This window comes from Dysidea avara, chromosome 5, assembly GCF_963678975.1.
Source record: "Dysidea avara chromosome 5, odDysAvar1.4, whole genome shotgun sequence".
Taxonomy (NCBI): domain Eukaryota; kingdom Metazoa; phylum Porifera; class Demospongiae; order Dictyoceratida; family Dysideidae; genus Dysidea; species Dysidea avara.
Window position 1 is genome coordinate 33,927,912 of NC_089276.1, and position 21,963 is coordinate 33,949,874.

The 21,963-nt window shown below is 38.9% G+C and overlaps 1 protein-coding gene across 1 annotated transcript; it reads left to right on the forward strand.

Annotated features, from left to right (window-relative positions):
* The first annotated feature begins 964 nt into the window (after window positions 1–964).
* LOC136255813 (TNF receptor-associated factor 4-like) lies at window positions 965–20,591 on the forward strand. The gene is made up of 2 exons (XM_066048708.1): window positions 965–1,171; window positions 18,820–20,591. Exon 2 carries the CDS (start codon window positions 18,832–18,834, stop codon window positions 20,437–20,439), a length of 1,608 nt encoding a protein of 535 aa, XP_065904780.1. The 5' UTR covers window positions 965–1,171; window positions 18,820–18,831; the 3' UTR covers window positions 20,440–20,591.
* Window positions 20,592–21,963: the final 1,372 nt, after the last annotated feature.

Here is a 21,963-nt window from a genome sequence, read left to right on the forward strand (position 1 = left end):
TGTACAATACACTAGTTATGTAATAGTATGCATAAGAGCATGTAATGCATCATGTATCGCTGGGTATTATGTGAGCTTGACTTTGTCCGCTACACCCTGCTGCCACCAGACAACAATTACAAATTGATCAATTTGTTACAATTGCAAACAGGTAAGTGGAGGGTAATGATGGTAAAACATGTCAAAGCTGAATGCGTAGCTTTACGTTGTAAGGTTGACTGTCAGTGAGTATTGTTACATAATCAGTATCAATGGCCGGACAAAAAATGCAAGCAACACATAATAGAAGTAGTGACCATCATGATAATGACAACATACAGGAATAGCTACAAGGTATATATATATACTTGTGAGCACTAACTTTTCTTCACAAGAATAATCTCACTCAGCTAATGGTTAGGACATGGTAGAGGTATTTATGTGTGCATATTACAGTATATAGTCTATATGCAGTGATGACACTTCAAACTTAATTGCAATACAAACTGATATTATGTGAAAGGCCACCTTTATACTCTATATATACCCTTTTAATGTTTTTGGTGTTTGATCATAATATTATACAAAACCCAGCTGTAATATGAGCAGTCTCGGCTAATCAAATAAAAATTAAATTGAAAAAAAATTAATTAAATTTAAAAACCACTGCATGGTATCATAGTAAACAGCAGTGTTGCCATGTTGTGAATAAAGTTCATAGATTTATGAACTTTTTGTCTTGTTCGTCAACCTGCAATAATCTATGAACTTTTGGCAATTTTAATCTAGGTGGTGACTTTTTTTTTTTTTTTTTTTTCTTTCTTTCTTTTTTTTTTTGCTCTTCAGTGCCCTACTAACCCAGAGATCCACCTATTTATAATGTGTGGGCTAGGTTTTGGAAAGTGACCATGGATTTATGAACTTTTTGTGAACAAATTTATTTTTTCACATGAACATTTGGAGCAAATCATCTGGTAAACGGGATTCTACTAATCACGTAACCATGTCCGCGTGATTTCCGGTAGTATAGTAGAATCGAGTGTACGTAGTGGCTAGTTACTCTAGACTACTGCTGTTAATATTTTGTTGAGCTGTGAAAAGGAGTACTGATTATTCCGCCATCGGTTTAAGGCCAGTGTTTTTATCTACTGTCAGCGGAGCCTTGGATCTCGCGATCGTCTGAACAACTGAGGTAAGATCCTGTTAATATGTACAGTACGTAACAGCGAGTGATATAAAGGTTTTAGGCTCGGTCGCCATGTACTTTCGGACACAATACTTTTTCTTAATAGCTACACGAATTACATTATTAAGATACAGGGGGTGTATCACAGTGTAATGGGGAAAAGCCCAGGATCAAATTGAGACTCTAGCAGCTACTGGATCCGGCACATGAGGATTGGACACTATAAACTCAATATAAGAACTATTTACTATCAAAATTATAATAATCCAATGCGACACGACTAACACAGCTGATATGTCCAGGAAAAAAGTTACAATCCAATCACAATGTTGTTACAAAAATTAGTTATCAAGTGTTTGAAGTTCTGTTGAAAAAGAGTCATCTGTCTGCCTAGTATCAACAACAACTATAAGAGCCTGAACAAGACTCGATCAATTATTACACTGTAGACCTAGCTATGACTACAACGTCCACATATAAATTTGCTTGCATCGTGTGGTGCAGTAACCTTAGAAAGCCACTGTCCAAAAAAATTAAATCGATGCTCGGACCTCGGACACCACCTTTTGTAATCTGTAGCTACCCTTCCCTGCAGCTTATAAGCTATTCCATAATTGTGCAGTAGTGATTCATAGAGCTATAACTTTGAGCTACCCCAGGATATAAGCAGATTAGATTTTTATTAACTGTACCCTCTTTCTCATTGGTTACAATTTGTTGAAGATTAGCAGGCAATTACATTAGCTGTGGGGCTAAGGATGCCTGCTGCTGTCATCTCAAAGCAATAATATCAACCTTAGCCTGACGTTGGTCAGCAAAAATTGTTGCATTTTAAAGCACAATAGATAACATGAGCCAATAGTAGAATCCACAGTGATATTCACTTCACAGCCAGCAAAAAACTCTTTTAGCAGTTGGTAGACTTTTTGCCCTCGCAAATAATCATGTCTTAGCAGCATTCACAAAAGTAGCCATAGGCTGGTCCTAAGTCTAGACTGCAAACCTGCCATAGCATCATAACAAACTGTATACCACAGCCATATAATAGCATTCACCAACAGCAACACACTGATGGTAAGAGTTAATATTAGTAGGGAGGGAAAGTATTTAACATCCAATAGGCCTGTATAAAATGAGCTGGTAGGTCACATGGAGTATTTCCATATTCCTTTGTAGTTTCGAAAGGTGTTAAAGACCACATTGCACATGCTTGCATACATTTTGTATGGCCTTGTAAAATCGATAGTCAGCAGTTGGGGTGGTTAGCAGTAGCCAAGGCAGTAGCAGCAATATTATGTTGGATGTTATGATGGAAACTCCAGTGTGAAATTTAAGCTACGGAAGAGTCAGGGTAGTATCGTTTGCGGTACGGCTCATTCGAGAATCAACCCGTCCAAGTTCTAGTGAAAAAAATTCCAGTAGTACAGCAAGTCTCAAAGAATTATCTTCAGTTAAGGCAGCCACTTCAAGAATTAACGTGTCCTACATTTGGAGAAGACTCGAGCAGCATATTGGAAAGCAGCTAGTTTCAGAGCACTTCAATTAGAATTCCTGGTTTCCAGTTATTTTTTCCCATTTGGCACTTCTTCTTATGCTGTGGTTCGATTTCAGTCTGGATTTCTCCTTTTTCTCCTTTTTCTCCTCATAAGTCATATATCGATATTGTGTTTCAATGGCGTGCCGCATTCTGCATCTCCTTTCATGCAATCAACACATCTGGAAAGAAGCCAGATCACTCTACGCACTCATTTTATACAGGCCTATTGGGTATTAGATACTCTCCCTCCCTACTATAATTAACTCTTGCTGATAGCATACATTACCATGGCATGTGGATCTCCCTGAGTGGTACCCTTTGAAGGGAAAATTTGCTGACTGTCAATAAACTCATTACATTATATAAGTATTCAGGAGGATGGTAGCCAAACAATACTTGTAGGTTGTGATGAGCCACCTGATGATTTAAACTGTTAGCATCAACTAACAATACAGTTAAATTCAAACATAGCACATACATAGGTAATGTTGTGTTGGTTACTCTTAAATGAAGATTTTCCACTTCAGTTTTGTGTCAGCCAGGATGCAGATTGTAATGCTGCTGTTCACGCTGCCAATAATTCTCACAACTACCTCACACACACACACACCTACAATATCTGTTAACATTTGTTCCAGTTATTATTTAGAGTGTGAACAGAGAAGGTACAACACACTCATGTGAGCAAATAGGTTTTGTGTAATAGGTTTTGTGTATATACTCATTAATATGAGGTTGTACAATTTAAAAAAAAAAACTGTAACTGCAGTGAACTGGGAAGTGGAACAGTGGGCATGGTGAGGAAGGGTGAATGCACTTTGATAAGTACGATACAAGAGTCTCACAATGTTGATATCAACCGATTGATGTACAACTGTTCGTTGTTGTTCATTCTTTCTTTGGTGACAATCACTTTCTTGAGTTGAGCCCAAAACAGCTGTTTTATTCTTGCAACCTAATCTGATGCCCAAATAAGGCCACTCCAAGTAAATTCATTGTTTCCCATTGCCTGTCAGCATGCAGATTCTCTTCCCATGATTTTATTTATAATTATGCTTAACATTTTTATTTGTCATGTGATTGTAGCAGTTGCACAATACCAAAAGGCATATTCAGAATCACAACCGATTTAGCATTTGTTGTATTGGTGCCCTTAGCAATATCTATAATGAATAATGAAAAATGAACTGCCTGTATGCATACATATTTGAGGTCAATAAAATAGGAAACAGTGAATCTTAGTCATAGTCTTTCCCAACTTCTGCTTTATGTCCTGTGAAAGTTTCATGCAGAATAGACAGGTAGGTCCAGGATTGCCCGGACAAGTCCTTTAATCCAAAATAGTCCTCTACAATGTATGGACATCCCAGGACAGCCAGCGTATTCCCTTATAGTCAAGTATTTCTATCCTAGGACATGTTGGGAATTCTTTAAGTGTCCTTGTTGTGGAGACCCTCTCTAGTCCCAGTCCCCAATGGTCCTTTTTGTCCTAGGACATGTTGGGAATTCCTCAAGTGTCCTTGTTGTAAAGACCCTCTCTAGTCCCAGTCCCCAATGGTCCTTTTTATCCTAGGACATGTTGGGAATTCTTCAAGTGTCCTTGTTGTGAAGACCCTCTCCCCAATGGTCCTTTTTATCCTAGGACATGTTGGGAATTCTTCAAGTGTCCTTGTTGTGAAGACCCTCTCCCCAATGGTCCTTTTTATCCTAGGACATGTTGGGAATTCTTCAAGTGTCCTTGTTGTGAAGACCCTCTCTAGTCCCAGTCCCCAATGGTCCTTTTTGTCCTAGGACATGTTGGGAATTCCTCAAGTGTCCTTGTTGTAAAGACCCTCTCTAGTCCCAGTCCCCAATGGTCCTTTTTATCCAAGGACATGTTGGGAATTCTTCAAGTGTCCTTGTTATGAAGACCCTCTCCCCAATGGTCCTTTTTATCCTAGGACATGCTGGGAATTCTTCAAGTGTCCTTGTTGTGAAGACCCTCTCCCCAATGGTCCTTTTTATCCTAGGACATGTTGGGAATTCTTCAAGTGTCCTTGTTGTGAAGACCCTCTCCCCAATGGTCCTTTTTATCCTAGGACATGTTGGGAATTCTTTAAGTGTCCTTGTTGTAGAGACTCTCTCTAGTCCCAGTCCCCAATGGTCCTTTTTATCCTAGGACATGTTGGGAATTCCTTAAGTGTCCTTGTTGTAAAGACTCTCTCTAGTCCCAGTCCCCAATGGTCCTTTTTACCCTAGGACATGTTGGGAATTCCTTAAGTGTCCTTGTTGTGAAGACCCTCTCTAGTCCCAGTCCCCAATGGTCCTTTTTATCCTAGGACATGTTGGCAATTCTGTAAGTGTCCTTGTTGTGAAGACCCTCTCAAGTCCCAGTCCCCAATGGTCCTATTGTGTCCTAGGACATGTTGGGAATTCTTTAAGTGTCCTTATTGTAAAGACCCTCTCTAGTCCCAGTCCCCAATGGTCCTTTTTATCCTAGGACATGTTGGGAATTCCTTAAGTGTCCTTGTTGTAAAGACTCTCTCTAGTCCCAGTCCCCAATAGTCCTTTTTACCCTAGGACATGTTGGGAATTCCTTAAGTGTCCTTGTTGTGAAGACCCTCTCTAGTCCCAGTCCCCAATGATCCTTTTTATCCTAGGACATGTTGGGAATTCTTTAAGTGTCCTTGTTGTGAAGACCCTCTCAAGTCCCAGTCCCCAATGGTCCTATTGTGTCCTAGGACATGTTGGGAATTCTTTAAGTGTCCTTATTGTAAAGACCCTCTCTAGTCCCAGTCCCCAATGGTCCTTTTTATCCTAGGACGTGTTGGGAATTCTTTAAGTGTCCTTATTGTAAAGACCCTCTCTAGTCCCAGTCCCCAACGGTCCTTTTTATCCTAGGACGTGTTGGGAATTCTTTAAGTATCCTTGTTGTAGAGACTCTCTCTAGTCCCAGTCCCCAATGATCCTTTTTATCCTAGAACATGTTGGGAATTCTTCAAGTGTCCTTACCCTCTCTAGTCCCAGTCCCCAATGGTCCTTTGTATCCTAGGACATTTTGCAAGACCTGGGACACTAAAGGACATCCTAAGACAAACCTGGTGTTATTCAACTATTGTGTCCCAAGTCCAAGTAGTCCTTGCAAGACCTGGGACATCAAAGGACATCCCAAGACAGTCCTGGTGTTATTCACTTTTTATTAGTGTCCCAACTCCAAGTTTTCCCTGCAAGACCTGAAGCACTAAATGACATCATGAGCCAACCTCTTATCAAATTTAACATTGAAGCTTGTTGATGATTGCACTTCTTTGAAACATTTTTACATGTTGCTGCACTTGGTTTATTCTTTTTATTAGTGAAAATCACGTAAGGAAGGTAATAAGGATAAGAATGTGGTCTTTTTCTTATTTTGCTATTTGTGAGCTTTAGTTTAGTGTAAACGCATATTGTCTTTGTAAATATCTTTTTTCTCTCTTGTAATGAAGAATGGCTATAGCCAATTGTTGGCATCTAAATGAAATCAACCACGTGTCTGGCTATATGGGAGCCATGCTCAGGATATAATTTGTTGAATTTAACAATCCAAAAGTAGCTTGTAGCATTTATTCATACTGCTAAGTGCTTCAAACCTATCAGGGTTGCAGTCGTCCGAACACCACTTAAGTGCATTTTGTCAACCACGATCTCTTCTTTGCAAAAAGTTGTGCTGTCCAGCTTACCTATGAAAATAATCCCATCATACTATATGTGCATGGGCATAAAACGTTAATTTAGTAGCCACTTTTACACTCCTTAATAACGCTTGACCAGTTTTTATTACGGTATTCATCACAAGCCTTGTATTTCAGTCTCATGTTTCTCCAATTTGTTTTTGTTGGGTTAGTTTTTGTTAAACCATTTGCTGACTTGAAGTACTAGTTCTGCTGTAGACAGACCTTAGATGGTCTACCTGCCGCACCACACTGAGCTGACAGTGAAAAGACACCAAGCTTGGTCTCAAGAGAGCGTTTAGTGCTTCCTGGTTGATCTCATATTCAGTTATTGGGTCACATAAATTTGTGCATACAGTATGCATATGACTTATACATATATAATACATACTGTATCACGTACACATATTGAAGGCGAAGGTTCAAGTTCTGTTTGTGGTGATGGATCATAGTCCAGTCGTAAACATAATTATGGGTGTCATCTTCAAAGATATGCTCAACATGAGTCAAAAAATGATTAGTAGGAGGCCCATTATAAAAGGCACCGATTCTAGTAGTCCAATATTAAGGTTGGTTAGGGTTTGGGTTTTGCTTTAGCTAGTAATTGCAGTTAGCTAGGGTTATGGGTTTAGTGATATTCTGTTGTAGACTAGATCATGGTTTGTATTGTTAAAATCCAGATTCCGACAGCTGGTACATAGTGGTGATACAGTGGACAGGGCTCAATGTATTTAAAAAGTGAAGAGTTCTACTGTTACGTAGTATGTTCAGAAATCTCTACAATATATTTTTTCTTTGTACAAGTTTCGAGTTGTATGTAAGTCACAAAGGGAATTTAGTGCTACCCGTGAAGAGAAGAACAACAGAAATACAATAGTATACTAAGTGATGGATGATGAAACTGATTATTGAAGTTTTGGTCACTACCAAAAATGTATTGTATAACAAGACTTGAAAGCAAGAGTAACATTAATTTTGAGTAAGAGAGAGCAAGGTTACTGTAACTACTAGAAAATGTTGACCTTGTCATAAACTATTAAACCTTCAACTGATTATTGAACATGTAACACTACAAGCTATGCATGAAGTACATGCTGTGACCTTAACCTCAGTAACTCATCGTACCTTTATGACTGACCAGCTACATACATAGTTAAGAAGTTGAAGTTAACTCCAGTAGATAATGAGTTAGTGCCTCTGTCAACTTTTGCTGCAAAAAATACTTCAACATGTTGACATGTTTGTTGTTTGTTTTATTTGAGTAATGACAACTATGCTTGCAGTTTCATTGTAATGTGATAAACTGACCCTTTTACTTGATAAATGGCTGATACCATTTCTAGCAGTGCAGAGCCAACAAATTTTGACCTCTTAATAGGGTGTGAATATTTTTGGGTACTGAGAAAAAGTTGACACCACCATCAGATTGTTTTTGATATCTTCAAAGATTCGATACATCTTTTTACAAGTGAAGGAATTTTAAGGAATAAAAGAATGAAACAAGGGAACAGCTATTTAAAAGTGGTGAAACAAGGAAGGTTACCTAATGCCTGCAGATATACTAGTGGATATTTAATCTTTAAACTTCAGTCTATACCCATGACTGCGTTATGGATTAATGTCCACTAGTGTATCTGCAGGTATAGGTAATCTTCCTTGTTTCACCACTTTTAAATAGCTGTTCCCTTGTTTCATTACTTTTTCTTCGATCCTAATCTAGCTTAAAATTCATAATTTTTCTTTCTACCTGTATTTATAACATAATTCACTGTATTAAAATAAAGAATGGCACCAGGAATGCTGTGAAAGTAATTTTGCATCAGAACATGTGCCCCAACAATCAATTACATAATGGAAGGCGAAGTGGCCATTGCACGTTGTTTTCACCTATGCTTCACCTGTTGCACAGCATTACAAGTGAAGAATAGCACAAGAAGTATCTCTACAATCAATCCAGTCACTATGGATAAGTCAACACAGCCACAGGGAAGCCGCATCACCCTATTGCGAATCAACACCTTGCATTGTCAGCAAAAAGAACTGGAACACAAAGCAAGTCCAGGATATGTGTGTATTGTACATACTGCGGTTGGAAAAAAGGCACCTCTCTGGAAGGATTTGGAGTTAGCCTGAAAACATTTTTGGGCTTGGCTGTGCCTGGTTTAGCCAATGCTGCCAAGCTATCATGAATGAAATTGCGGCTGGTTTTAGGGTGACACTTTTCACTGGAAAAGCCCAGTTCTTCATGATCCCTAATATACAGTACTACCATCCTGTATGATATTACAGGAAAGTGGTTCAGGTTCTAAACATCATTTACAGTGTATTACATGTTAATCAAATTCCACTATTTGTTTTGAGAATAGCTGGTAGATATCGTGGCCATGGAAGAATGAGAATTTGAATACTGCATTTGGGTCCTTGATGAGAAGCTTTCAGAAGGATAGAAAGTTACTTGAGAAATATGATGAAGTTAGTTGAGCAGAAAATAGTTGGGAGGTCACTAAGAACAAGTCTAAACAGGCTTATCATCCTGCAATAACACCAGTCAATAATCACATATTGTGTATGATACTTCAGCTGCTATAATGCAAAGTGGGGAGGGAGAATTTAAATGAATGTCTTCACAGAAGTCCAGCTATATGCGTATTACTACATTTGTATAGTGTCTTGTTTGCCATGCAAAGTGTCATATGGTTTCGCCCTTCATAAAGGTGAATTCATTGATGCCGTCTGTTTACGTTATGGCTTTACACCATCATTGTTACCATCGCATTGTGTGTGTGGTAAGGATTTTACCTTGTCTCACGCCCTTAGCTGCCCATATGGTGCCTTTCCAATTATCCTGCATAATGAAGTACGAGATTTGACTGCTAGTTTGATGACAGAAGTGTGCCATGATGTCCAGGTAGAGCCTCACTTACATGCCCTGTCTGGTGAGCTTATGCATCACCGTTCAGCTGTGCTTGATGATAATGCCAGAGTGGATATCAGAGCATCTGGTTTTCGGAGGTGCTTACATCATCGCACCTTTTTTGATGTTTGCGTTTTTAATTCTTTTGCAGCCTCCAATCGGTCTACCACCTTGGCTGCCACTTTTCGTAGGCATGAGGCTGAGAAGCGTCATGCTTATGAGGAGCATATACGCGAAGTAGAGCATGGCAGTTTTACCCCATTAGTTTTTTCCTCCTCCGGTGGAATGGGGAAAGCAGCCACTACCACCTATAAGCATTTGGCTCAATTACTCAGTGAGAAGTGGAGTTCCCCATATTCAGTGGTGATGGGCTGGCTCCGTTGCAGTTTGGGGTTCACCTTGCTTCGCTCCTCCATTATGTGCATCCATGGTTCTCGATCACGCTCTAAGCGTCCTGGTGTGCCCCCGGCAGTAGATCTCGCCGTCGCAGAGGGGCATCTACCAGTTCACTAACATTCCCTGGGCTTCTGTAGGTTCTTTTATGTGTCTTTTCTGTAGGTAAATTCTTTCTTTTTCCATTTTTATGTTGTTCTTCTAGCTTGTTTTCCATAGAGACGTGTGGGTGGAAGGGAGTGCCATTAGGGCCGGATAAAAAAAAAAGTGTCATAGTCACTGACATTTGCAAAAGCATTTTTGAAAATTGGTTGATATCCAAAAAGATGTAAGTAACACGTACGATGATTCCTCTGGTTTAAAGATGCTCATGATTCAGGTAATTTTCCCTTTTAACTTGAAAAGGTACACCACTCCTTGTAGCTTACAAGGCCTGTTACTGTATATTGTTTTTCAGTCGCTATATGCCTGTTACGTAGGCTAGCCCCTACTGAACTTTTATATACATCATTTCAGTGCCTGGCTACACCCCTTTGACAAAAATAGATAGCTAACCTTTAATATGGTACGTAAACACCCTTTATGCATTGAGTGAAGGTTTATTTCTGTAGCTCAAAGCCTGTTTGCTCATGTTGCTGTTGGACAGCCGTACCAACACGCAAACAAGGAGACATGCAGTTTTTGACAAACCAATTACAGGAAACCATGTGCGTGTCCACTGTGGGGGTGCTCTTGGGTTAAAAATGAATAGCGAATAGCATAAATGGAGGAGGGTGGTGAATGAAGTGTCAAAGATCTGGAGGATTATTCTCATCTGAAAAAGTAGTCCAGTCTGGGAAAACCGGTCTTATTGTCTATAAAAGTATTGAGAAATGCTGGTTTTAAGTATTCAGTGTGCTGTAGCTCACCAATGGATGAAGCTATGAGTACCAAATTTTCACATGTTTTATACCAATTACTTACCTTCCAGAGCATCCACCATACAAGTAGCCAACAGCTAAGTTTCCCGCCATTTGAGATAGATTTTAAACTGAGGTTAACTGTATCAGGCTAGCTCCAAAGGGGTGGAAGGCAGGGGCCGGAGGAAGGCAAGAGGCTATTTAAAAAATTAAAGAGGAAGGTGCAGGGGTGATAATTATTACCCCATAATTATGTATCAGCCCAGTTCCTATAGATATTGTATTTATCACTGGTTTTAGTCAACTGAAAAGTAACAAAATGGCACTTTTGATCCACCTGCAGCTCTCCATTGCAATGACTATTAATGTTCTTAATCACACAATATTACAACATTCAAGATCTCACAAATGTGACGTAAGCCATTACTTCAGCTTTGTGTGATGTAGGCTGACTTAAGCATTTCAGATAACCAAATTACTTTACATGCACCTTGTTGTTATACGTGTTGAATGAATTGCATATTATCTAACAAGTATGGATGGTAGTAGTATTTAGTAGGGTACCTGTATGCACCAAAATACCACTGTTACCTTTATGGAATAGTCTTAGTGACATCAATTCAGCATTTACAACAAGAAAATGCAGACAACTGGAGATTGAATTTTAAAATACTTGAAACCCAATTTTGGTCCCCTTGCCTGCCCACATTCCTATCTGACCGCATGCAGTCACAAGAATAGAGACCAAACGAGGCCACTATTTCACTCTACAGTAGCAAACTCACAAGTGGCATGTGTTTCCTCTGGTTCCGACAAGTGTTTGCCTTCTACTACAATTTGCCTTTCTTTTATGTTCTAGACCACTTTACCAAAAGCTATGGAATGTTAATTGGTCATGGCTTAATAGAGGATGCACATTAAACAATTTTTTCTATGATATGTATGTCTAGAACTGTCCGTTCATTGTAACAAACGTAACTGCAACATTAGATTCTACCTCCCTACAATAAAATGTTTCTAGGCATGCTTATAAAATGAATGAAGTGGCTAAACTGCTGTTGGCGAGGGTGACTGCTTGCCCACAGCTGGCTATTAGCCAGCAATATGCTTGTAAGAGCATGGCACATTAATGATTGAATGTGAGATTTGTAATGGAGGTCTTTCTGCTAGCAGGTCTCTAACCATTTAAAAACCTGGTGGATTTAAAAGACTTCATTATCTTCCAAAGATCAAAGCATAATTTATTATGTATACCATTATTTAACACTGCTTTGTTACCCTGCTATAGCATTCAAGGACACTCAAATTCTGCTTTACAATTCCAACTGAACACATAACTGTAGTATGATCATAATGGCCTCGCCAACCAGTACTCATCATAGAGCAGGTGATTAGTCCCTGTACAAACTTGTATGTTTTCGAAGTGTTTCACAGGCTCATAATCCCTTGGATTGAAATGAAACTTAGGCATGCGTGCACCATCTATAGAACTACAATAATTTAGTTCAAATAGAGTGAAAATCTCATGTTCACTGGTGAAGATATGGCTTCAAGAATGAAGTTGCAGTGAAGAATCAGCCTGGAAACACTTGCTTAGAAGATCCTACTCTATCAGTATCAAGTGAAGTGACCAGAATTAATCTTTAATGACAGTATATATTATAAAGGGCAATAATGCTATATTGTGATTCTGTTATGAGATAGTTTGCTGGGCTACAACTTACTATTACAATTAACTCTGCTTCCGTGTACTCTATGGCAATTGCTAATGTGAGCGATATAGGTTAAATTTTATCAAAACTCATGTGTAAGGTGAAATACAGCTACTTGATGGCTCATTTAAAATGACCACAACACACTACTGAGTCAAAAATGTAAGAAGAGAACGGCTTTGCAAATTAGTACTTACCTTAGAACAGGCAGAACATTACACAGAAATTCTACCCTACCACTTTCCCCCATCCACACAGGCACACACAACAGAAAAAAATCAGCCCGATCTATGTAAGTCTAGTGGTCAAAGTCATCTTCTCCATACAAAGAAACCATACCAAGTATTATTGACCCTTCTCTTGAATAAGCATATGTAAACAATATGAAATGCTTATACTACTGCAAAAGGCTGTACAACAAGGACACTTTAAAAATTCTCAACATATCTTTGATAAAAGGGACCATTGAGGACTGGTACTAGAGACAGTATTTACAACAAGGACAAATTCCCAACAAGTCCTAGGATAAAAAGGACCAGTGGAGACTGGGACTAGAGAGAGTTTTACAACAAGGACACTTAAAGAATTCCCAACATGTCCTAGGATAAAAAGGACCATTGGGTACTGGGACTAGAGAGGGTATCCACAACTAGGACACTTAAGGAATTCCCAACATGTCCTAGGATAAAAAGGACCATTGAGGACTGGGACTAGAGAGGGTCTTCACAACAAAGACACTTGAAGAATTCCCAAGGATAAAAAGGACCATTGGGGACTGGGACTAGAGAGGGTATCCACAACTAGGACACTTAAGGAATTCCCAACATGTCCTAGGATAAAAAGGACCATTGAGGACTGGGACTAGAGAGGGTCTTCACAACAAAGACACTTGAAGAATTCCCAAGGATAAAAAGGACCATTGGGGACTGGGACTAGAGAGAGTCTTTACAACAAGGACACTTAAAGGATTCTCAACATGTCCTAGGGTAAAAAGGACCATTAGGGACTGAGACTAGAAAGAGTCTTTATAACAAGGACACTTAAGGAATTCCCAACATGTCCTAGGATAAAAAGGACCATTGAGGACTGGGACTAGAGAGAGTCTTTACAACAAGGACACTTAAAGGGTTCTCAACATGTCCTAGGATAAAAAGGACCATTGGGGACTGGGACTAGAAAGAGTCTTTATAACAAGGACACTTAAGGAATTCCCAGGGACTACTTGGACTTGGGACACAATAGGTAAATAATACCAGGACTGTATTGGGATGTCTTTTAGTGTCCTAGGTCTTGCAGGAACTTGGGACACAATAGGTGAATAATACTAGGACTGTCTTGGGATGTCTTTTAGCGTCCCAGTTCTTGCAGGGACTACTTAGACTATAAGTGAATAACACAAGGACTATCTTGGGATGTTCGTCCTAGGTCTTGCAGGGACTATACTGGGCTTGGGACAGTATGGGTGAATATAGGTTGGGATTACTTTCATTCTCTGATAGGACAGAATGGATTTGTCTTGGGACATTCTGTAATATCAAAGGACAAAATAAGACAAAGGGATTTGTCCAGGCAATCCTAGACATTTATGAGAATAGATCACTAGAAGCTGAGTTGTATGTAGCCTCCTGAAGGAATATGCCATTGAATTTCTCTTTGTATGCCCCACGAAAGGAGGGAAAAAACATCCGTAATATCTTTAGCCTTGCGGCTGTGGTCAGGCAAGTAGGCAGGAAGGCAGACCAGAATTAAAAAAATTATATCCAACCATTTGTAAGTGTTTCTTGTTTTTAATGCTGGATTTGAAGTTAGATGTACTGAGTGATTTTCATTGTGTATGATGATTCTGGGATGGTTATTAATGCCAGTATTTTGGGTAGCACCCATCATTGTAGGGAGGGACCATACTGTTTGATTCTGGATCCCAAGAATCCATTTAGAGAGAATCTGCTGTATTGATCTATTAGGGCAATTCCAGGCTCAAAACTTAAAAGTACAAGTTTAGCCATCACAGAACCATACAGCCACATCAAGCCATTGCTGGGTTAGCCAGAACTCCATCAATGTCCCAGATTGCTCATCCATCTGGCTTGCCGCTGAGCTTGGTAAAGCAGGTAGGAAAAGCAGACCACTTAACTCTGGCTGATTTTAATCTGCTTTGTTGTGTTCCTCCAGATTTTTGCTTTTGGTTAGGTTAATGCTAGTACAGAAATACCATACCAATAATTTACAGAGCATTTTACTGATACCAATAATGACTATTAAGCATTTCACTTGTACACACACCCACGGTTGACTAATGTATTTCAGTTTTACACTTGTTTTATGTTTCCTTTAGACTACAACATGTTTGATAATTTGATTGGCTGAAAACGTGCTGGGTCTCTAAATCCCATAGTGCCATGCTCATTCCAATAGAGACCACGCTCTGAGGCGATACGAAACACATTAATCTTGTTTACAAGCAGCTGTCAACTCAAGGTACAATAAACAAGAATAAGTCAGACGTCAAGAACCAAAAAACCTTCAGGCTCTTAGTAGTGCCTGAGTGCAGCAAGGGCACTACAGCTCAGGGCATTCGAGTTTCTAAATCCCTGGTTTTCTTGACATCTAACCAGTAGTTATTGTTAAGAAAAGCAAGTATTCAACTTTTTTGGTGAAAGAAGGTAACGAAGCTCAGTACATTTGTTAACCTGCAGGACGAAATAGTTTTTTCAGAAGCAGCACTAGATGGTGGAGCGCATGAGTACTTTCTTTTTAATTACCTTTAGCCCTAGGATGTTTAAATTGGTTGAGATTTCATATTGCTTTTTAAAGGTGCTATTGTGCAAAACCCTCAGGGAAATTGAATAAACATATGGATGTACTATTCATAGTGTCAGGTGACAACTTGTGGATTGGGTTTGCTGTTTTGTCCCATTTCAGGCCACGGTTGTCACCTCAAACCAGATATAAAAATGCAATCTGTACCTAATGAACAACTTACAATAGCTCCAATTTGCACAAAACAAGCAGCTGCAAATAGTGTAATAGCTTACTTAGTCTTTGTGTGACAACACCTTGGGTAACACATGGACTATAGTCCTGTTAGGCATTAGCCTCTTATAGCACACCCTATTTTTACCATATAGGGTTACCGACCACGTGATCTGTGAAGACTCATCATTTTAAAGAACCAAGTCTAAATCCAAAGGACCTGCAAGAAGCCTGGTCTGAAATGTTGTAGATCGCTGGTAAAAGCTGGACCAGTTAACAACTATAACTAAGATCTTATGGAAATCTTGAAATCTTAAATCTCATTCCTGATTAGATCGAGTTTGTTGATCCCTCATCTGAATAAGTGGAATGTCACTAGATGTAATACACTACTATGGTTGAAAAGAATTTATTGCTATCACTTTTGTACATCGAGAGTTCATCAAGAAGTGAGGAAGGCCAAGACAAACAGCAAATATTGCCTTAACTTGAATAAAGCACAATTCACACGTTTCATTTGTTAAACTCTTCAAGAGAAGCTTAATCATACCTTGTTTTTAACCTATGAATGAAGTATGCAGCAGTTAAAGTGGTAACAGCAAATTCACACAGCTGCATAAGACAACTACAGTAACCCTCAGTGCTCAAGTGTTAATAACCAATATTGGCACCAATTTGATACTGATATTATTATTGGTGGAACACTAGTTAGCACCTTCTATGTGCTAACCTTGATTGTATCTACTACTGCAGGTTGTCTGATTCTACTTGGTGTCAAGCTACCTTTCCCTTTCATTTAGTTGGCCTTGGTTTGTGGGATACAGCGAGTAATAGTTACCCAACATATCTTGGCTTGCGCATTTGCTGTCCAGTTTCTTGCTAAATCTTCTTTCCTGGTGACTCTTCTGTGTATTCTTTGTTGCCTTGTAGTTCAGATTATTCTTCTAATCAAGACATTATTGAAATTCCCCTTGACATTGAGTGTTTTCAGTCTTCAGGAGTTTTTAGTTTTATTCAAGATATCGTCTGCTTGTCAGTTGCCATTGGCTGTAGTAGTCCATGGCTGTAGTAGTCCATGGCTGAAGGTTATTTCCAAAGCTATGCCTGTGTCTGAGCTTTTTGTATGTGTGTTTCGGTGTGTGTGTGTGCGTGTGTGTGCGTGTGTTTATTATGGAGATGAGCTTATTGCAAAATGTGCTGAGTTGCTTTTCTTCAGTGTGGACTTTTTGATAATCCACCCAGCATTTTGCTCATCACTTTGACCATGCAATGCGATCAAAATGTTTGCTGAGCACATCTCTATAGTATGTGTGTGGTGTGTATGATATGTCATGTGTTTGCCGTACAGATGTGTTGTCCTTCTGTTTTATATACCTCAGACATTCCGTTGTTCTTCCTCAATTTGGTGACCATTTTTAAAACTGTTTTATGTGCCGGGCCTTTACATATTTGTAGACATGCAGTTTTGTATTCTTGACAGCAAGACAATTTTGGGGTGCTGTGAGAGCAAAGAGTGAACAGTCCAGACTGGGCAATTTATGCTATCCAGATTTTCCTAGAGTTGTCTGCCTTCTTTGATGTGTCAGTCAGAAACGTTCTCATTGCTTCAATCATTTCTCAAGCCTTAGTGTCTGCTGGGGCTGCAGCTTGGAGAGGCTCTCAAAGATAAACATCATACATTACATTGTATAGCAGAATTTACCAAGCATTAAATTGTTCTCCCACCAATCTGATTCAACAGTTATCAGTTTGTATAACTGAAAGATGGTTCTTTGTTACTGGGTTCTACAACCAGTTGTGTTGTGGAAGCCAATGATAGAATATGTATCGATACATCTCTTACTCACTTATTCACTGCATTTCTGGCCGAAAGCAGCTGATGTCATTTTCAACCTGATACAAGAATGTGGTGACCAATTGTGTAACCAAGGATATGAAAATGCTCTATAAACTGGGGGTGTCTGTATGTAGAAAAGGGGTTCTAAGTGTCTGGTCTATGAGATCAGTTATACAGTGGAACCTGTCTAAAGCGGTTACATTCGGGCCAGAAATATTTGGCCTTTAGGCCCCTATTTGGCGATTATTAGTTTCTCATCCACCACCCGCATCCTTCTTAAGCTACCGCATGGTAAGCCATTATTAACTCTGTGCATGCTCAGAAGAACACGTGGTACCAAACTGTTATAATTTTTTTGTTGATGAATGCTAAAATGCGCTATATATTGCCAGGAGAACTGTTGTTTTCCTTAACAAATTGCTGCAGTGCCAGTTGCAATTGTGTTCTATCGACTTCATCAAAGCAGGCTTTCAATTGACTGTCGAAAAACAGTTGGCTATCACGAAAAGTAGAATCGCTGGTGAAGGAAATGTTTGTAGTAAGAAAAAAAAGACAATTTGGACAAGGTCTGTACATCAGTGTGTTAATATTATAAAATAATGGCATAATGGTAATACCCTCCCGCCCGCATCATAATAATTAGAAAGGCTGGATGAGAAACTAATAATCACCCGCAAATAGGGGTCTTATAGAGAGGTGGCTGCCTAACTCAATATCCTTCTTAAAGCAGCCATAGGCCATAAACTGAGGTTTGGCCTTGATACAAAGGTTTCAGGGACTTATATACTCAGGTTTAGCTATCAAAATGCATTTAGCTACACTCCAGTACATTGCTTACTTACATAGCAGACAAATTAGCAGAAAAGAACTCTGAGTTTGGAGACAGCAATTGAACTGATTATGATCCCTGGCTACAAAGTCTGTAAGTAAAAACAAGGACTTCCTTAAAGACGGCAAACTGTTAACTACACAACTGCAAATCCAGGACTGGAATCAAGATAGTAAGGTGAGCTTTAATTAGAATCACACTAAGAGGTAAAGCCATGGAGTGGCCATGAACTTTTCTATACTGTGAGTTTATAACTTTTCTGTATTACAGAAGTATAAAGTAGTGCAGTTAGTTTACTCACCGTAATGGCTGTAGCTGGTCGCTTTGTGAGAGGCCTTTTGTGTAGCGAAGTGCTGTTGGGGACTGCTAAAGCTGGCTGTTATACGTGTTATAGAGGTGACCGCTTAATGCAAACTATTTCTATACAAACTGATTGGGAATTGGTCGGGACCATAGTCACGTGGCTGCTATGTTGAGGTGACTGCCCAACTCAGGTGACCGTTAAGAAAGGTTCCACTGTATTGCCTGAATGCTTTATTAGAGTATCTCAATTTTTCCACTTAAAATATTGTTCAGAATAGCATTACTAAAATTAATTGCATGTGAATGATGTGATAAAAATCATTGTTACAGAAGTATTAAAGTATGCCCTGTTTTATGTTTTATGATGGATCCCTAATTTTTGGAAACCTGAATTCATAATTTCTCCTAAGCACTGTGTAAAATCAAAATGGGTACACATCTATGTAAGCATTTCAGTGGACTGGGTGATCCCATTCATGCATCTTCCAATATGCTGTGCCCCCTAGTTTGATTTCTATAAACCTGGATAGTATAAATTGCTGCACATAATTATGTCAATGTACTGTAGGTGTGTGAAGAAATGGCAACTAGCAAGGATATTGGTGGATATGAGTTTGACTTTGTCGGTTCTCCACCGGATATGTTACTTTGTAGGATATGTCTCCACCCCACTAGAGATCCTTATCTGATCGTCTGTTGTGGCTACAACATCTGTAAGTCTTGTTTGGAGAAGAAGAATGCAACATCCACTCTTAACAACACTTGCATATTGTGTAGAAGTGGGGAATTCCCAACTGCTCCAAATAAACAAATCGATAGACTTGTAAAGAGTCTTCAGGTGTTTTGTACTAACAAAGACAAAGGGTGTGAGTGGCAGGGTGAAGTGAATGATGTTGGTAATCACCTTGAGAGCAGTGATGGATGCCGTTTTGTAGAAGTGAATTGTCCAAATTATTGTAGAATATCCATGCAGCGACAAAATCTTACTAAACATGTTGAGACTGAATGTGTACGTCGTAGGGTTGACTGTCAGTATTGCCACATCACCGAAGAGTACCAGATAATTGACGGTGAACACAAGGAACAGTGTCCTAAGCTACCCCTGCCATGCCCTAACAAGTGTGATGTTGATAACATTCCTCGTGAAGAAATTAGTACCCACATGATGAGATGTCCATTTGAAGAAGTTGAGTGCATTAATGAAAATTGTGGAAAGACTTTACTGCGACAGAATCTTGCTAAACATGTGGAGATGGAGTGTCTACATCGTAAAATTGTCTGTCAGTTTTGTTCAATCAGAGATGAATTTCAGTTTATTGAAGGTGAACACAAGAAACTGTGTCCAGGCATTCTGTTACCCTGTCCTAACAAATGTGATATTGGCACTATCAAAAGAGGTGACATGGAAGAACACTTGAAGATCTGTCCATTGGAATCAATACATTGTGAGTATCATGAAGTGGGCTGTACTGATGTGATAACTCGTGAGAATCAGGCAAAGCATAACAAGGAAGAAATGGAAAAGCATTTGTCCTATACTAAAAGTGAATTGACTAGCAGAAATCAGCAAGTAGCTGCCCTGGAAAACACACTCCAAGCAGTTCAGAGGAGAGTGAATGAACTAGAAACTCATCAATTACCTGCTGCGTGGCAGAAGATAAATGCATTAGAGCAACAACTTCAGAACACTCTTCAATATGGACAGCATCTAAACATTGCATCATTAAAGTTTTCATCAGGTACTGCTGTCTGTCCAGTGACCATTAAACTACCAAATTTTGCCAACAGAAAGAAAACAGATCAAATATGGTTCACTACTTTCTTTATAGATGAAGGTGTGTACAAGTTGAAGTTTTGTGTTAATCTTGCTGGCCATGATAGTGGTAGAGGTACTCACCTGTCATTGTGCCTGTACCTCATGAAGAGTCCAAATGATGGCCGACTGCAATGGCCACTGCGAAGGAAGATCACAATCAAGTTACTAAATCAGATCAAGGATGAACATCATCACTACATATCTAGCATTATTGCTGTTGACAGGGTTGGGTTTTCTAGATCATCGGCACTAATCTGCAAATATGACCAGTTCATATCTAATGAAAGACTGTACGATGTTGCCAATTGCAGTAGATGCCTGTTCCTTAAGGATGATAGCATCTTTTTTCATGTGTGCACAGAACGTAGATGACAACTGTATGAGGTTGTAGTTACTGTGTGTGTGTGTGCTCCCACAAGTAGTGTGTACGTGAGCATGTGTGTGTGCTGATTAAAGTGTTTTAGTAGTATTTTTCAAGCGTGTGTAGTTGTGTATTGTCATTACATCATATCTAATTACTTTAAGGAAGGTGTTTAAGATATGCATTTATAACTAAAATCAAAATTAAGTTTTTTTTCTGATTTTTTATAAACTAAATTACAAGAACAATAATAAAATAAGCACTGAAAAGCTTTCTCCGTAACATGACCTTGATCTCTAATCAGATCCCATGACCTAGCTAACTTGTTGCTTGTGTATATAGCTGTGCAAACTATCATAACTGCACATCTTTGGTCATCATCATCTGTACGTGTGGTGTCATGTGAAAACAATCCTATGAGAATGAGGTTTGACTGGGTTTAATTTCCTCACTTTTACATACACAGAGGAGATGGAAAAAGTTTTTTATTTTTCTTTATGGCTACAGATGTGCAATTCACAATATTGTACCCGGAAAGCAAGACTGAGGGTTCCAGAGTAGTGGTGGTAATAACAAGGATATCGCAATCTTGATTTTGCTAGTTAAAAGAATTTTTGCAACTCTTTTATAGTGCCACCACCCATGGATTTCCATATTGCATTTTTACAATAAATGACTTCATTCCTCTTCAGTGGAAATACTATTGGCTTGAAATTACACAAGCTTGTACTTTATGGTCCTACCTACCTTTTGGAAATTAAATTATCTAGCTGTTGCCTACCAACTGCATACACTGAAAACCTATGGTGAATTTTAGTCTTTGTTTCTTCTCCCACACAGTACTACATTGTGACTGCAATTGCTACACTATATTGCTTCCTTATACCACATAGAATAATTATATAGAGAGATACAAGGAAAATTCCAAAAACCAGGCCATTGTTGCAAAATGCTGTTCCTCCTTCATACCCACACATGTGTCTTTAAAAATACACCTGAAGATAGTAATAGAGAGATAATATCCAAAACTCTGTTAGGGCTTCTCTATACTTGTACAAATTTTGGTTTAAAATACACTTGGGTTTATGGTGCCTACTTATCCTTTCAACATAATACTATCATGCTCACAGAATATAGTATGCTCCTTAAATTGCCTTTCTCAGAAAACTTGAAGCTTGAACTTCTATAGCATTGTTTAGGACAATGTAGAAGAACTGTGCTAGCATATTGATATTCATGATTTTTTTTAATGAATATCATTGAAAACCACAGGAATGCCACTAGAAATACATAGCATTGTAAGCATAAACATAATAAATAATATTATGCATATTAAAATTTAAGAAAAAACACTGCATTCTGATTGGCTAAAACATTACAACCATATTAATTTGTGTACAATTGAGGCAATTTTTTTCAGGCATATACAGTAGATGGTAATACATAAATATTCTGTTGATGCAAGGTAATATATTGTTCAGTCTTAAGTAGCTTGTTAGTACAATTCCACTTAAAAATAGCAATTTATGCTTGGT

What these genes read in the sequence shown, in the direction of transcription:
- LOC136255813 (XM_066048708.1), top strand. Translation starts at nt 18,832, where the DNA reads ATGGCAACTAGCAAGGATATTGGTGGATATGAGTTTGACTTTGTCGGT.